The sequence below is a fragment of the Phocoena sinus genome, chromosome 14 (assembly GCF_008692025.1).
Source record: "Phocoena sinus isolate mPhoSin1 chromosome 14, mPhoSin1.pri, whole genome shotgun sequence".
Lineage (NCBI taxonomy): Eukaryota > Metazoa > Chordata > Mammalia > Artiodactyla > Phocoenidae > Phocoena > Phocoena sinus.
Genome location: NC_045776.1, coordinates 70,301,892 through 70,318,014, shown reverse-complemented (window position 1 = coordinate 70,318,014; position 16,123 = coordinate 70,301,892). Strand labels below are relative to the sequence as shown.

Here is a 16,123-nt window from a genome sequence, read left to right as displayed (position 1 = left end):
CCTGGATATGAGGCTGACAGGTTTTTTTCCACTTTGGGCTTGCTAATTTACATTCCCCCCCAACATTTCTATTTATAGTACGCGAATAAAGGAGACCAGAAAACTCTCTTGAGCAGGTTTGTACAGACCCTGGCCTTCTAGATCTGCGGTGGGATGAATAAAGCTGTTTTAAAATGTTTGCTAAGCATCCTTTTCGGTGGGTTCAAACTATTCCTTTAAGTCCGATGTGCTCTAATTTATTCAACTTCTCTAGTTATCGGAGACTTAGGTTTTTTAGTCGTACAAGCAACACAGTGGTGACATTTTCTGGTTGAGGATCACTTCCTCAAATTTGTTTTCCAGAAGAGGGCTTTCTAGGTCAAAAGTTATGTATGTTTGTTAAGGCTTTCAAAATGATGCTAAAAATGCTTAATCTTTTCCCCAAAGCTCTGGGTCAATTAACAGTCAAGGTGTCCTACCCTTTCCTCATTTTCACGGTCGAACCGTGGAGCCAACTGCTACCTCACAAAAGAAACACACACTCTTCTGTGGTTTTAGAAATCAGGAGAGTGGCTGTCCTCAGGGGAATAGTTACGGGAAGGGGGCATGAGGGATGGTCAAGGGGCCGGTAATGTTCTATTTTTTGAATTGAGATATGATTTAATACAGTAAAATTTCCAAGCTTAATTGTACAGCTGGATGAATTTTTACACGTGCTCTACTAGCATAACCAGCACTCTGTCAGCCTAAATAAACTTAGAAGGCAGTAATCCAACACAAATTTTATTTGGGATTAAAGAATTGTAATTCGGGCACACAGATTTCGGTAGCAACGTAAACAGTGTCCTGCTAGGGAGTCAAACTCAGAGGCTTTTAAAGGCAAATGGGGGGGGCGGTTTGCATTACAAAGAATTTTAATTGGAGTTGGAGGTCGAAGTTGGCCTTCGATTAACGTGATTGAGCGCTAAGGCCATCACTAGAGGGAAGTAAAAGTTCCTCACTGGGACAAATCTCAGGTGTTCTTGCAGAGTCCTTGGAATCTTTGTGGTTTGGACCAGTTCCGAAGTTCGTGGTTGCACCTGGGGAGGATGTGTGTAAGGTCCCCCTCCTTGATGGCCTGCCGGCCCCATTGTAAAACCCCTGACATAAGTGACTCCATTTTATTTCACATTTCACAACTCGCATCAAGATTCGGGACATTTCCATTGCCTTAGAAATTTCCACTCGTGGTGCTCCCACCTCCATCACTATAGATTAGATTAGATTAGCCTGTTTTTTATTTTATTTATAATATTTATATAATATGTTTACAATATTTATATACTATAACATTCATAAGTAAAAGAATATTTCGAATTAAATTCAAATGTACTTTTAATAATTTTAATTAAAATTGTTATAATTTTAATTAAGATTAAAATTTTAATTAAATTCAGTATACTTTTAAATAAAATCATGTTTTTATTTTAAAAGTTTAATAGTTTTAATTTGGTCAGGGTGCTAGTTATATAGTTGTGTTCTTTATGTGAGAGCCACTGAGCTATACACTTATTAGTATGTACTTTTCTGACTGTGTACATCAAGAGAACGTTAAAGTGCGGGGTCGGGGGCAAGGATATCAGGGCACTGTCCACTCCATGGCCAGGAGCTCCCTGCTGACCGCATTCCTCCCAGATGTAACTGACAGTGAGTTGTGCCCGGCTTTGTGGTCTTGGTTCGTGGCATTGGTGGGGGTTAGATCTGGGCAGTACCCACGAGCTAACCTGTCCCTCTCTTCTCTCCCCTCTGTGTCTCCGTGGGTCAGTCTCGTGTCCATCACCCCATGCGCTGCATGTGTCCATAAAGCCGTATTCCGTGCTGCCCAGCAGAGAGCTTCATCCCATCCCATCTCATCTCATCTCATCTCATCTCATCTCATCTCATCTCACCTCGTCTCATCTCACGGTCCTGGTACTACTGCCTCAGCATGGCCATCTCATCACGCCTCGCCCTGTGGGAGCAGAAGGAAAGTAACGGTCAGGGCTCGGGCTGCAGCCACATGGGCCAACTGGACCCTCCAAGGACAAGTCATGGCCCCAGTGGCCCAGGCTGCCTCCTTCCACCTGGGGCCACCTGGGGCAGGGATTCTGACATTCAGAGCCTCCCTGGGGCATGTCCAGTCCCGCTTCGGTCTTCGGCCTCGGTTAGCCATGGCCTTTCCAACCCAGCCAGGCATTAGTGACCATGCCCTTGACTCCTCCCATGGCTGCCTGGTCTCCGTCTGTTCCGCAGTAGGTGGTGGGGGAACAAGGGTGGACCAGCTGTCCAGTCTCCATGCTCGTGGCAGCTCTGATGAGCATGAGGGTTGTGTGGGAGAAGTATGGGTGGGGAAGCGGGGTGTGAGGGGGCAGAGGCAGGGCTGTTGGCTGCCAGGTTTAAGCCATGGGGATGGGTTTCTGAGGTCCTTGCCTTCTGTCACCATGGAGAACTGGAAACGGGCCCTTCTTCCCAGTGATTCTGCTTTTCCCTTTTGTGTTTCTCATAAGATTCCATGAAGGGCCGCCTCTTTCTTTGATGCTTGTTATCTCCTCCTCACCTCATCCCACCCTGTGGACAGGATGTAATGAATTGGAGGCTGAAGGGTGGGGTGGTCGAGAAGCTTCTTTCTGGCTGCCAGTGCCCCTCCCAGACTGATCTGGGTGTAGCATAGAATAATGCTGGGGGGAGTGGAGGTTCACACCTGCTGAGTGTGCCTTTCACTCTCAGGTTTCAGTCCACGTGAGTGTGGTGTAAACGTGAGCCCACTCTCCGTGTGTCTCTGGCTTCTCTCTTCCTAGGCAGAAGTCTGCCTTATCTCCTGGCCTCTGCTTTGTCTCCTGGCCTTTCCTGTCTCCTTTAGATTCCCTTTTATCAGCAGGGCTGCAGAGATCAAGTCTCTGCCACCCTCTTGAAGAGGACCTTGATAAGGAGCTTATTTTAAACCAGTGTGTAGCTCTGCCATAAGAAGTGCTGGAGATTTTTCTCTTTTTTAAACTCCCGAGCAGTCACAGTGATGCTGGTTAAAGACGCACCCCAGTCGGTCACAGCCAGGCCCAGGTCTCGGCCTCCAAGGTCTCTGTGGCGAGTCTCAGCCGCAATCCAAGTCCAGCTAGCTGGCTTAGACCACATTTCTGGGGTAAAATGCAGGCTTTAAAGCCCAGTATTGGAGAGCCCCTGGCTGTCCAGATTCTGGCTTAAGGACCATCAAGAAGTCATGGCACTGGGTCAGCGGAGCAGGCTATAGCCATAGGGCTGGATCCTTACATAAACCGTGGTTTCCCACCCTTCCCTCCCTTACCATGCTCCTGGCACAGAAAGTGATTAAAACGATGAATTAATTGCTTAATCTATTAACTACAAGCTGAGATGGGACAGGAGAGTGTGGATGATTCCCTGTGATCCATCCCCTTCTGGAAACCTGGAAAAGCTCCTTCTGAAACAGGTCTTCCCAGAGATGGGTCTGTCCCACACCAGGGAAGGGAACCAGTGGCCTTGTTCATGCAAATTCGTATTATGAGGCAACTGGGTCCAGGCAGAGATCGCACCAACTGGAGTAACCTCTGAAGCTCGTGCATTCCATTTTCATGCGCTGTCTCGAGGCTTCCCAGAGCCTCGCCGAGCCTCTCCTGCTTTGCAGTGGCCTCTTGTACGCGAGCTTGGTCGTGTACGTCCTCTTCGGGCGCCTCCCTGGCTCTGTCGCAGATTCTTTAAAGGGCAGCTTGCCTCCACTGGTTCATTCACTGAGCTTTCTCCTTCCTTGCTTCTGCAAAACAGATTCGGGAAGAGGACAGGAGCCCTCCACCATCCTCGCCCCCTCCCCTCTTCTCTGTCATCCCAGGGGGCTTCATTAGGCAACTGGTCCGGGAGACTGAGAAAGAGTCGAAGGAAGCAAGACGGAGGAAACAGGCAGTGCTTGCCTCCCCGGAACGAGAGGTAAGTGGCCCCACAGGAAGGGGACCAGGTGACTTTCAATACCTACCATTCTGGGAACTTCCCTGGTGGTCCGGTGGCTAAGACGCTGCACTCGCACTGCAGGGGGGCCCGGGTTCAATCCCTGGTCAGGGACTAGATCACACGTGCATGCTGCAACTAAAGATCCCACATGCTGCAATGAAGACCTGGCACAGCCTAAATAAATAATTTAAAAAATACCCACCATCCTGTCCTGTGAGCATCCTTTGAGTCACTTGCCAGCTTTTGTTCCTGCAGTCCCCACTTCAGCTTGATCTGTTAAACTCCTACACCTCTGTCAAAACCCAACTCAAATGGTACATCTCTGGAAAGCTCTCCCATTGCCTTCCTTGAATTCCCACTCCACCCTCTATGCCTGTCTTAATTGTGGTCAGCATAGTAATTCGTGGGTCATGTGCCTTATTTGACTAGGCATTCCTTAACAGCAACAACTCTCCCTCTCATTCGACTCTGTATCTGGAGCAGCTCTCATGGAACTTGACCCGTAGTGAACGCTCAGAAATTTTTGTTCACTGAGTGAATGCATGGTAACAGTTGATGTACGAGGGGATCATTTTGCCACTATTTCTGTAGAAAGGGAAACCTAAATATTAACTGAGGATGTATAGAGAGTTTGCTTTCATTTAAGCAGAAAAGATGTTCAGGTGGTATTCTCTGATTATCGCTGTATTGGTTGTTAAAATTCTGAAAGCCTTCCATAGCAGGTGGTAAATGGCCATGGCCCCAAGTACCCCAAGTGCCCCCCAGCTGCCATGCTCACCTAGGCCCCTTTCCTGAGTCCCTCAGAGTGGCCACAGCCAATGATTAAAGGCTTACTGCTTGGCCCAGAAGGGACCTCAGGGCCCTGCTCCAGCTGGCGTCCCTTCTGACTGGTCGGTGTCCACTTACATGCTCTGAACAGCACTGCTGGCTGGAAGCAGTAGGTGGATGAGGTGCAGTCCCTGTGCTTTAAGGACCTGCAGATTGGTCCCTGATGGTGGCCAGTGCTGCCTCCCTCCTGTCCCCCAGCTCTTCAGCCCGGGAACCCTGGCAGGATGATGAGACTGGACACCAGGGAGGCAGGCTTGGGGTGCTTGCACCTTGGGCATATCACAGTGTTAGCAGAAAGGGTATCTCCTTGCGTCTCTGCTACGCCCTCTTGAGGGTGGGTGGATGCTGCAGCGATTGGGCTGAGAGATCTGGTGGCCTCAGGGCCTGGAGTTGGCTTGAGCCCAGTGGCCACCCTGGCTTTGCCTCCCACGCCCCTTCAGCTGTTGTCTGCCTGGCTGGTCCCCCACGTGGCTGCACCTGTCCAGTCACAGTGACTCTGATGCGTCGGCGAAGTCCTCTAGCAACCGAACGGCGGGCAGCTGCTGAAACCCCGCTGCTGAGCCTTTGTGGGGGTGGTGACAGGGAGGGCAGGCTCTGTCCCCAGCCCTGGCTGACGCAGCGAAAGTGGGGGCCAAAGTCCACCCCCACAGACTGCTGTTAGGTCGTGATGCAGTGTTACTGTGTGCCGTTTATCACTGGACAAGATTCGGTGCCTGCTCAGGGGCTCACTTGGTAGCCTGTACAGCAAGGGGGTGGATGGGATTATACCCACTTAGCAGAGCTGGAGGCTCTTGCTCAAGGTCATGAGGCCAGATAGAGGCAGACCAGGGCCGGAGGCTGTGTGTCCTCTGCTCTGGCAAGCTGCCTGGGAAAGGGCCAGTCTGGGGAGTGAGGTGGCTGGTGTGGCAGCCACAGAGGCCTGGGGAGGAAAGGGTCCCAGGAGCCTGCAGGCTGCGCTGGCTTTGCTGCGCACAAGTTGAGAAGCAGAGCTAAGCAGAGGACGGGGGGGGGGGGGGGGGGGGGGGGGGGGGGGGGAAGCTGTCACTGCAGGGCAGGGGTGGAGACTGAGTATGATGGACAGGCCTCAGATGACGACAGGTGTCTGGACCATGGGCCAAGATGTTCCCAGGGCTGGAGCAGGGCAGCCTCAGGACATGCTCCTGCGAGGCAGCAAGCCCTTGCTGGGTCCTGCCAGTTTAATTTTCTTGCCCCGATCACTAAATAACTTTGGCCTCTCTTTCCTCGCCCCAACACAGCCATTTCATTGGAGCCTCATATAATCCTTGCAGGGAGCCATTAGAATCCATCACCATTTTGCAGGAGTGGAAGACGAGGCTCTGGGAGTGACTTGGTTTTCCTAAGGCCACCCAGCCAGTGAGGGATGGGGAGAGACTGGAATAACATAGGGGCAGAAAGAGATCCATATCGGATGTCAGGAGAATTGGGTTCTAGCTCTGGCCCCACCACTCTGTGTGTTCCAGGCCAAATCCCATCCCCTCTCTTGGCCTTAGTTTGTGCATCTGTGAAATGGCTGGGCTGTGAGTTTCCTCTCAGCCCCAGTGATTCTAGATGCTCTTCTTCCCCCTTGTACTGAGAAGGCTGCAGGTGGGATCTGAGGGTTTTGGTGACTGAGAAAATCTGAAGGAAGAGAGTACACATAGTAGAGCGGAGGGAGGTTGGGATGGGTTGTCTTGCTTGGCCCACCCCTGTGTTACTGTCTCCTCTACGGGGGTTTGGTTAAAAATAAGGCACTGACTCACTGTTCAAAATGGTGTGGACAGTGGTGAGATTTGCCAGCTGCAGCCAATTCCCTTTGGAAGGTGGTGTCCTGCCTGGTCCCAGGAGGTCAGACTGAGCTGCCGGGCTCTGGCGTTCTCAGCCCCAGTTGCATGTTGCAGTCACCTGGGGGCCACCACCCAGACCAGCTGCAGCAGACTCTCTGGGAGTGGAGCCGAAGCGATAGAATTTTTTAAAGCTCCCAGGAGATTCCAGCGAGTCCCAGGAAGACAAGCAACGCTGTCAGTACTCAACAGTTAAGGGCACTGGCTTCAGACTCAGAGAGGCCTGTGTGACTTTCCATTCTGGGTTTGTCTCTTGGGCCCCCTACATCTCTGTGCTTGCTCCCTTAGCTATAGGATGGGGAGAAGTTCAGAACCTACTTCATTGGGTTTTTTATTAGGTTAAGAAGGATATTGCATTATGGCGATGGAGGGCCCATTGCAAGATCTATAAATAATAGCCATTATTATTATTATTGTCATTTTTACAAAGATGAAGATGGAGACTGTGCTCTGGAGGCATCCATCACCTAAAACAGGAGAGCAGCACAGATCAGAGCTAGAACGGGATGCAGCAGGTGGTCATGGTGCAGACAGTGCACGAACAGACAGGGCTCTGGGACTCGGGGGGGTCTGTGAGGCGGTTTCTGGTTGAGGTCTTCAGGTGCGGGTTTGTGGAGGAGGGGGCGTTTGAGCTGGGTATAGAAATACGAGTAGAATGTGGACGAGTGGAGAGGGCAGGGGCGTTCCGGGCAGCAAGCTCAACGTGAACAAAAGCTGGGAAGCTGGGAAGCTGGGAAGCCGGGAAGCCGGGAAGCGTCAGGTGCGGCAGGAGATGCCAGGCGTGGCTGAAGCATGGAGACGAGCAGGGACAGTGAGACCAGATGGAGGTGGGGGCTCCTCTTCGAGAACTTTGAATGGCAGGTGGCTGTGTTGAATGGCTTTCCTGGAGGCTCTGGGCAGCTTCCAGAATCTTTTGATGAGGTTTTAAATGACTGGCAGCAAATCGACAGGACGTTAGCTCAGCGGCTGTGGCCGTGGCCCAGGTGAGAGAGAGTGGACCTGGGTTTGGGAAAGGAGACTCAGGTGTGAAGCTTTGCAGGTGGAATCAACGCAATCCTGGGCCTGTTCTGGATGCAAAAGGATGAGAACCCCAGATGCTCAGGCACAAGTGTGTGGGAGGCTGGTGTTAGCAGGGTCCAAAGTGGCAGAACCCAGGCTAGGGCAGATGGCGCGGCCAGGCATCAGGGTAGAACTCCCCCGTGGTCTCCTTCTGCAGAGGCAGAGGCGAAGCTGGCTCTGTGAGCAGTTCAGGCCACAGCCAGGCTGGTTTAAGGATGGAGGGCAGGGCGGGGCCGACATCACGAGGCAGTAGAAAGACATGGGAGAGGAACAGGCAGTGGAGACCCCTGAGTGTCGGGTACCCAGATGTCTCGGCCAAGCAAAAGTGGAAGACCTCAGGGCAGATCCAGAGCCCTCACCTGGTGTGCAGGTGTGGTCTGGGGACCAGGATAGCGAAAGTAGCAGCACATCACTTTGTTCAGTTCTCTGCAATTTCCACATCTCAGCCTACAAAAAAGTCTGGATGGTCAGGTGGTATCTGCCTGCACTGAGGGAAAACCAAAGCTCAGACAGGATAGGTGATGTCGTCCAAGGTCACCGAGCTGGAAAGCACCGGAGCCAAGACTAGAACAGGTCCTCCGATGACAGGCTCCATGTCCTTTCCCCATCCCTTCCTGGCCCAGCGGGAAGAATCAGGCATAAATAATAGTGAGAACAGTGACAACAGCACCAGTGACGGCAGCAGCAATAGCTCCTGTTACTGAGGACGTACTAGGTGCTGGGCTCAGCTTCCATATGCTGCTGGGAAGCCTCACGCCCACCTGGTGAGGTAGGACATTATGCTTCTCATTTTATTGGTAAGGAAACTGACTCAGAGAGGGGAAGTTTTTTTGTGTGGTTTGTTTTGTTTTGGCTGTGCTGCACGGCATGTGGGATCTTAGTTCCCCGACCAGGGATCGAACCTGTGTCCCCAGCAGTGGAAGCGCGGAGTCTTAACCACTGGACCACCAGGGAAGTCCCGAGGGGAAGTAATTTATCTAAGGCCACACAGCTAGTGAGTGGCAGAGTTCGGAAGTGAATTTGGGTCTGTTGGGCTCCAAAGTCCACTCTCCTTTCATAATGTCACTTGGCCTTGAGGTTCTGAGCCAAAGCCTAGGGTGTAGGGTGCTGGGGTTTGGCCCATTGCCCGTAGATGCTTGGTCTTTGGATGAATTAATGGCTGGCTGAACAAATGAGTGAATGAATGAGTGAATGACAAAGCTGTCTGGTCAGCAAGCAGCTAAGTATGGTTGTGGTGTCTCTTCTAGACCCCAGAGATTTCCACCAGCCAACCCAACAGTGGCACCAAATCTGGAAGCCAGCACATCTCCCAGGACGACCAGTCGAGCTCTCCTCAGAGCTCAGACATTCTGGGCAAGAAGAGTGAGGGGGCCGGCACCATGGACCCGGAGCTGATGACCAGTATCAATGGCGAGAAGCCCCAGGAGTCGGGCCCCAGTGTGACACCAGCCAGAAAAAGCCTGCCCTTCAAGAGAGGGATAAGGAGGGGCGATGTGTTGCTGATGGTGGCCAAGCTGGACCCGGACTCAGCCAAGCCAGAGCAGAGGACCCAGCCCCGGGATGGCCCCGCTTGCAAGACCCCAGCCACAGACCCTGGAGGGGAAAAAGAGGGGGAGACCCCAGGGACTCCTTGTGGCCCCCAGGCCAGCACCAAGGATGCAGCTCTGAAGGCTGAGTTGACCCAGACTGGGGATCTTGGGAACCCAGGAACTGTGCTACTGACCAAAGGCGAGAAGGATCAAGGCACAATGGGGAAAGGGGGCGGGGCCCCCCAGACCAAAGGGACGAAAGGGGGTGAGCCCCAGGGCAGGGAGGGGCTGGGTGAGGGGGGGCAGCTGGGGGCAGCGGAGAAAGGGAGAGGGGACCCCCCCAAAAAGGGGGCAAAGTGGAATTTCTCTAAGGTTGCAGCAGGTGAAGGGAAGTGGGCTGGGGCCCAAGCCCAGGTGAGAAAGTGGGGAGGTTCCCTGGGCAGAAGGAGCAAGTGGGACGGTCCCCAGAGTAAGAAGGACAAAGAAGGTGTGCTCCTAAGTAAGGCGGACAAGACAGACGGACCTCAGACAGAGGTGGAGAAGACGGGCACAGTACAGGGGAATGTGGGGGAAGCTCCTGGAGCGATGGAGAAAGCAGGCGAGCCTCGGAGCATGGCTGGAAAGGCAGGTGAGCCCCAGGGGAAGATGAAACTGGTGGGACAACCTCAGAGCGAGTCTGGGGAGGCAGATAAAGCCGCGAGTAAGACAGAGAAGGACTCTGAAGCCCCCAAGGAGGTGGATGCACATGGAGAGACCCCAGTTACAGCTGGGAAGGAAGACCAGCCTGAGCGCAGAGGGCAGAAAGCAGAGGACTCCTGCGCTAGAGCCAGTGATGGGGCTGGGGCCCTGGAGATGGAGCCGCAAGGACCCGGACAGCCTGCCCTGGAGAACCGTGTGGAAAGGCCTCAGAGTCAGGAGAGCCAAGAGGGGCCAGCCCTGCAGGAGGGGAGCAGAGGAGGCCAGAGCGGAGTCTCAGACGAGGTGAGGGGGCTGTGGCCCCGGGGGCGGGGAGGGGCAGGCCAGAGGAGGAGGGGTGGGAAAGGCAGGGACAGGAGGCGGATCGGGAGTGGAGGGCACGGCCAGCCTAGAGAAGGGAACAGGCACTCCCCCGACCACAAGCGGGGGTCTTGAGGACCCCGCAGCACCTGTCCCGGGGTGAGATTCTCCGCAGTGAGGGAACCACCACACCTCTCGAGCCTGAGCTTGACGTGTCACACAGCAGTTCTTCGTGCTGGTGAACAGCAGACTGCTTGAAGTGCAGGTTCCCGGTCCCCACCTTGGAGCTTACCGTCCAGAGAGCTGGGGTGGGGCTGTGGCTTCTGCATTTAAATGAGCACCCTCACCGGTACCGGGAGATTCTGATTTCGCTGGTCCCAGACGCACTGTGAGAAGTGCCCACGTAAGGGGTCTGCCCCTCACACGGGGGTTGGGGGAGGGCAGCGTCATCTTGGTCTAATTTATGCGATCTTTGCCCTCAGGCTCCTGAGGACAGATGGTATGAGGCGGAGAAAGTCTGGCTGGTTCAGAAGGATGGATTTACTCTTGGTAATTAGGGGTGTTAGCACATCTGGGGGCTAAGCCTCTCCCTCTTACAGCCCCTGCTGCTGCCAGCTGTATTTGCCAGGTCCTGAGCACAGTCTGCGGAGTAAAGGGGGGGGGGGGGAAGGGGGAAGGGGCAGCTGGGACTGGGATGGGGATATGTGGCTTTGGGGTGGGAATAGGTAGATGTCATTTCACCCTTGGCAGCTGGTCTGTTGGGTGCTGTTTTCAAAGGCATTTGTTCCTTGGTAATTAATTAATTTAACTAATTCATTAAAGCAGCAAGCATTGTTTGGTTCCTACAGTGTTGCTCAAGGAACTTGGAGTCTAGTGCAAGTGGGCAAATGGATCTCATTTCAGTGGGTTTCATTTCATTTCATCTTTTGCTGGTGATTTGGGGCTAGTGACCAAACGCTACGGAGAAGTTACTCTGAGTCCCATTGAGAACACGGCTGGGAAGAGTGATTGATTAGTGATGTCTGTCATGGGCCCTGGAAAGAAAACCGGCAGCCTGTATGCCATTATCTGCCGTCCCAGGTCTATATATGCATTGGGTCAGTGCACCCAACCATCTGGGTGCCTGGCGTTGTGCCAGCTGATAAAAGCCCCAAATGAGTCAGACCCAGCTTCTCTCCTCAAAGAGTTTGGGGTCACAATTCAGAACCCTCCCTGTAAATAGGCTCCAAGGGGAGGTGACGCTAACCCATTTCTGACATGTCTCAGATCTCTCCAGCTCCTTGGCCTGGCTCAGCAACTCAGAATCAATCTCTCTTCTCCTTTCTTTTCATCTCCTCCCCACCTGCCCCGTCTTCTACCCTCCCCTCCTTCCCTGCTCCTCTTTTTCTCTCCCCCGCCCCGCCCCCTCCTTCTCTCTCTCCCACTGGGTTGTCTACCAGCAACGGTGCTGAAGCCAGACGAGGGAACAGCCGACCTGCCGGCAGGAAGGGTGCGACTGTGCATTGATGCGGACAAAAGCATCACTGAGGTGGATGAGGATCACGTCCATCGGGTGAGCCCCCTGCCCCCTCCCGGCCTGCTCTGCACCCTCCTTCCCCACCCCTGGGAGAGATTTCCTTGTGCTGGACTGCACATAATACTTCGGCTTGATGCCCTGGGGGGATTACAGGGACGATCACCATTGAAGCCATTACTCTGCTGGAGGTATATTGTTAAGGGCTCGTTACTCTGTCCCATGGTGTCCCCTTTATGAGGACACGTTAAGAGATGTGTTTGTCAGGTCTTGGGACTGGGAGTTCTGCTTGATCTGAGAAAGTGATTGTTTTCCTTTTTATGGACATTGCAAATCATGCTACAAAGCATGCTTCCTTTTTCACCCTGGCTGCCAGGGAATTCAGAGCCGGATGAGCAGTTTGCCATTAACCATCGCATAGGTTCCGGTCGCCTACCTTTTGGGCATCAACCTTTTGTTTTTTTGGTTGTTTTGCATAATTTTTGCACTACACCATGAATCTATCTGCGGATAAGTCGGAGTCTAATGATAGAAGTAAAAGGTCCTATCCTGATCCTTTTCCACCCCTCACAGCCTACTAATTGAGAAGGAGTTTCCTCCAGGAGTTCCATGTGGGCCTCGTTCATCTTCTTCCCTCTTTGCTCCTTCTCTGCCCACCCCGGGGCCTCTACTCCCACCAGTGCTGGGAGTTTGCAGAAGGCCAGTGTCCTCAGAAGAAAAACTGACCCATGAAAGAGCTGAGGGTTGACCCAAACACCAGAGCATCAGGCCCCAAAAACTCCCTGAAGCTGGAAAGAATGGTAGGAAGGTTTTTAGAGTGGATGCCCTAAGGAGAGCTGCAGTCATCCCTTGCTTCTAGAAGGGTTTGGGCATATTTCCAAGCGATCCGTGTAAGATGGGCTGTCAGAAATGGGGCGGTTAGGGCATTGGCCTCCAGCCTCAGTGTCACAGAGCACACGCAGAGCTCCCTGACAAGACCCAGAAGAGGAGGAAACAGCAGAGGACACTTCCTCTAGAGCACCACCCGTCTTTCGTGTTTGAGAGACAGAAGGTGCTGGAGTCTTGCTCTGTCGTCCTGAGAGCATCCCCCCTCCCAGTGCCACGAGCACAGGGAGGAAGGACCATGCGGGGAGGGGGCGGCTGCACAAAGAGCAAAGGAGAAGAGGTGCCCTTGTTTCATTTGTAGGGTTTCCTCACTCTCTCCAGAGTCCTTGTGTTCTGTTCTGGTCTTTGGCACAGAGCTCTCCAGGGACAGGGTCACCAGGGCTGTGTGTGTGTGTTTGGGGGGCTGGGGGCAGGAGGCCAGAGGACACTGTGTGATGGTTCACAGGCCAATCCGCCCGAGCTGGACCAGGCCGAGGACCTGGCCTCCCTGGTCAGTGTCAACGAGTCCAGTGTGCTGAACACGCTTCTGCACCGCCACCGGGCTCGGCTGCTGCACACCTGCGCTGGGCCCGACCTGATCGTCCTTCAGCCCCAGGGACCCACGGCGCCCTCTGCAGCCAAGGTGAGGGGGCACCATGGGGCCAGGGCTGGGGAACTGCGCAAGAGGGGTGGGGTGGAGGGGTCCCTCTGCATCTCAGGGGAGAGCAGGGCAGCCAAAGCCCCCTGCAGATGTGTCTGTGGGCAGCATCCTGCAGACATGGATTCTGGGGCACCGTGGGCATTGGGTAGCCTTGGGGATCACATGAACCCCCTCCCTAGAGGGGAAGGATGAGTAACTGATAGAAACAGCAACAGGAGTGTGAAAGACAGTAATAATAAGAGAGAACGTATTGACTATCAGCTGTGTACCAGGCACCGCTGCAAGCACCTTCGTGTGCATCTCCATCAATTCTCGGGCCCACCTGACAGGACAGGGACCATGACCAGCCCCGTTCCATGGACGAGAAGCTGGGCCAGCTGCCAGACGAGCTGGGGTGAAACCCAGGCTGCCGGCCCCTCTGTGCTCTGAGCCCCATGCTGGACCTGCGGGAGTCCCAGACACCCATGTGAACGGGGAAACAGAAGCCTCGGTTCTGCCTTTATTTACTTTTCCCTGTGGAGTGTCAAATGGCCCGTTTTTTGTTAAGACGACAGTCAAAGCAAAGAAAACCTGTCAGCGCCACCTCGTGGAGAGGTCTGCAGCTACAGCCGAGTCATTTACACCCCATCCCCTCCATTCACTCAGTGGCTCCTGATTGAGGTATCGATTGAGGGTCCCGTATGCCAGGCTTGGAGGGAGGAGCAGGGAAGAAGGTGGGCAGATAAATCTGCCTTCGTGGAGCTCTCATCCTCTTGGGGGAAGACGGGCCCAACGTGACAAAGAGAAACGTGTGGAGGAGACAGCAAGGTGGAGGTCAGGAGGAGCGGGGACGGGTCGTGCCAGGCCTCATGCACGGTCATAGTGACTCCGCTTCTACTCTGAGCCTGATGGAGATTTTCAGCAGAGCAGTGATGTGGTCTGACGCTGTAAAAGGACCCTCCTGGCTGCTCAGTGGAGGTTAGGTAGAGGCGGACAAAAGTGGAGGCAGGGAGACCCCTCGGAGGTCAAAAGTCTTATCTGTGCTCCATTCTGAGGGCTTGTTGGTGGGAAGGTTCAACAGACCGCAGGTACCTTGGGGAGATCAGGACACCTCTCTGGCCTGGGTGTTCTCATCTGTCAATGGAGGATGAAAAGCTGCACCTTACCCTTTGGCGTCCTGTGGGACAAAGCCATTCCTAGCCCCCGAAAGATGCTAAGTCCATTAAAAAGGGAACAGTGGCCCTGCACCCCCTCCCCGGGGCTCCTCTTCTTTTGGACGCCCCCCCACCCTTAGGTCACCCTCCAGGCCCCTCCTCAGCCTGGCTGTTGGCCAGGGGCTTGCAAGGGCGACGCTGCACTCGCCCCTCCCTTGCCAGGGAGGCTGTGCTTCTGTTACTGCAGCCCAAGGCCCCGAGCGCCTGCTCGGGTTCCTTGGGGGCCCCTGGGAGGGGTGTCCGTCACAGGCCTCTCCGCAAGCCCACTTCTCACGACTGTGACCGTCCTCGATGGCGGCGTCTGCCAGGCGGCCTGGGTCAGAGAGCCTAAAAGTGCGGGGATTGGGATCCACCCTGGTAGGAGGAACTTGAGTCCCGTGATCCCCCTAAGCCCCTGTAACCCTGCGGTGGGCGTGGGTCCCCCTCAAGTCACGCCGCCTCCCACACCCACAGCTGCGTTCTGTCTTTGGCCGAGTCTCCTCTGGTTCCTCAGATGGCCACCAGGTGGGAGCAGAGACCTGCGGTGAGGCTGGGACTGAGGCCACCTTGAAGATGGGCTAGGAGCGGTCCAGGCAGGGCTGGGGGCCTCTCTCAGTGGGGGTCTGGGCCGGCTGGGTGGCTGGGAGCTGGGTGCGTGCCTGGGACTGGCCTCTTTTGGGGTGAGTGTGCTGTGACTGCGTGGGGTGTAGATGGGCACACCTGTGTGCAGAGGCCTCTGCAGCTGTTTGTTGGGTGTGTGTGCCCTTGAGTGTGCCCGTGTGCAAGCATGCAGGGGTAGCTGTGTGTGACTGCGGGGCCTGGGTCTGCAGAATCCTCCCTGTTCCCCTGCAGGCCTGAGAAGGCTGACGATTGGGATAGCCTGGCCCTTGAACTTTATGTTTCCAAAGCGGGAGGTGGCTCTGAGGCTCAGACCTCAGGCCCCTCTGCCCGCTATGTTCCCTTAGGCTGTGTCCCGCTAGTGTGGAGGCTTGTCCTACTTCGCCGGCTTTGGGGTCCTGCTGAGCCTTTTGATTTGTGTCAGGATGGGGACTCATTGCTGTTCCTGGGGGTCTCGGGGTAGGAAAGGCCAACAGTGCACTGGGGGTGCTCCTTAGCCCAGGCTGGGGGTTCGGGGAGGGGGAGGGCTGCCACACCGGAGTTTGTGCCCCTGGTCCTGCCAAGCCACTGGGAGGGCGGCCGTTAGCCCACTTGTCACCCACTTAGCATCCTGGGCTTCCAAGGTCCTCCTCCAGCCAGGCCCGTTTCCCTGCTCCCTTTGGTGCCTTTCCACTGCCCTCACTACCTCCACCGCCCTCTTCCGTTCTCCCTGAAAACCACGCTAAGCAGACAGTTGTCGAGGTCACAGTGCCCTTCATGCTGCCAAGCCCAGTGGACAATTCTCCAGTCTCCTCTGACTTGACCCTCAGCAGCACTTCAGGGGCTGGTCCTGCCTTCCTCCTGCCATCACTCCCTTCCTTAGCTCCAGGATTCCGCTCTCCTGGTTTTCCTTCTGTCCCGCTGGCCCTCCCTCTCAGCGTCCTTTGCTGGTCCCTGATAGCTCCAAGTCAGGGTGCCCCGTCCCTACACCTCCTCTCTCTCCCTCTTTAAACGCCCACTTCCTTGGTGATCTCATCCAAGCTCATGGCTTTAAAATGACTCCCGTTCGGTATAATTTAATTAGTTGGTTTTTTATCATCTGTCTTCTCCCA

General features: G+C 54.5%; 1 protein-coding gene across 5 annotated transcripts in view; it reads left to right on the top strand.

Annotated features, from left to right (window-relative positions):
* Positions 1-16,123, top strand: part of MYO18B (myosin XVIIIB) — a 238,668-nt gene that overhangs the window by 12,303 nt on the left and 210,242 nt on the right. For all 5 annotated transcript variants that reach the window (XR_004345504.1, XM_032603528.1, XM_032603530.1 and 2 more), the window contains exons 2-7: positions 1,784-1,984; positions 3,772-3,930; positions 8,927-10,189; positions 10,687-10,753; positions 11,644-11,756; positions 13,048-13,224. Coding sequence is in view for 4 of the 5 variants with exons in the window: in XM_032603528.1 (XP_032459419.1) it covers positions 1,946-1,984; positions 3,772-3,930; positions 8,927-10,189; positions 10,687-10,753; positions 11,644-11,756; positions 13,048-13,224 (1,818 nt within the window). In the remaining variant the exon portion in view is untranslated. The remainder of the gene's footprint in view (positions 1-1,783; positions 1,985-3,771; positions 3,931-8,926; positions 10,190-10,686; positions 10,754-11,643; positions 11,757-13,047; positions 13,225-16,123) is intronic.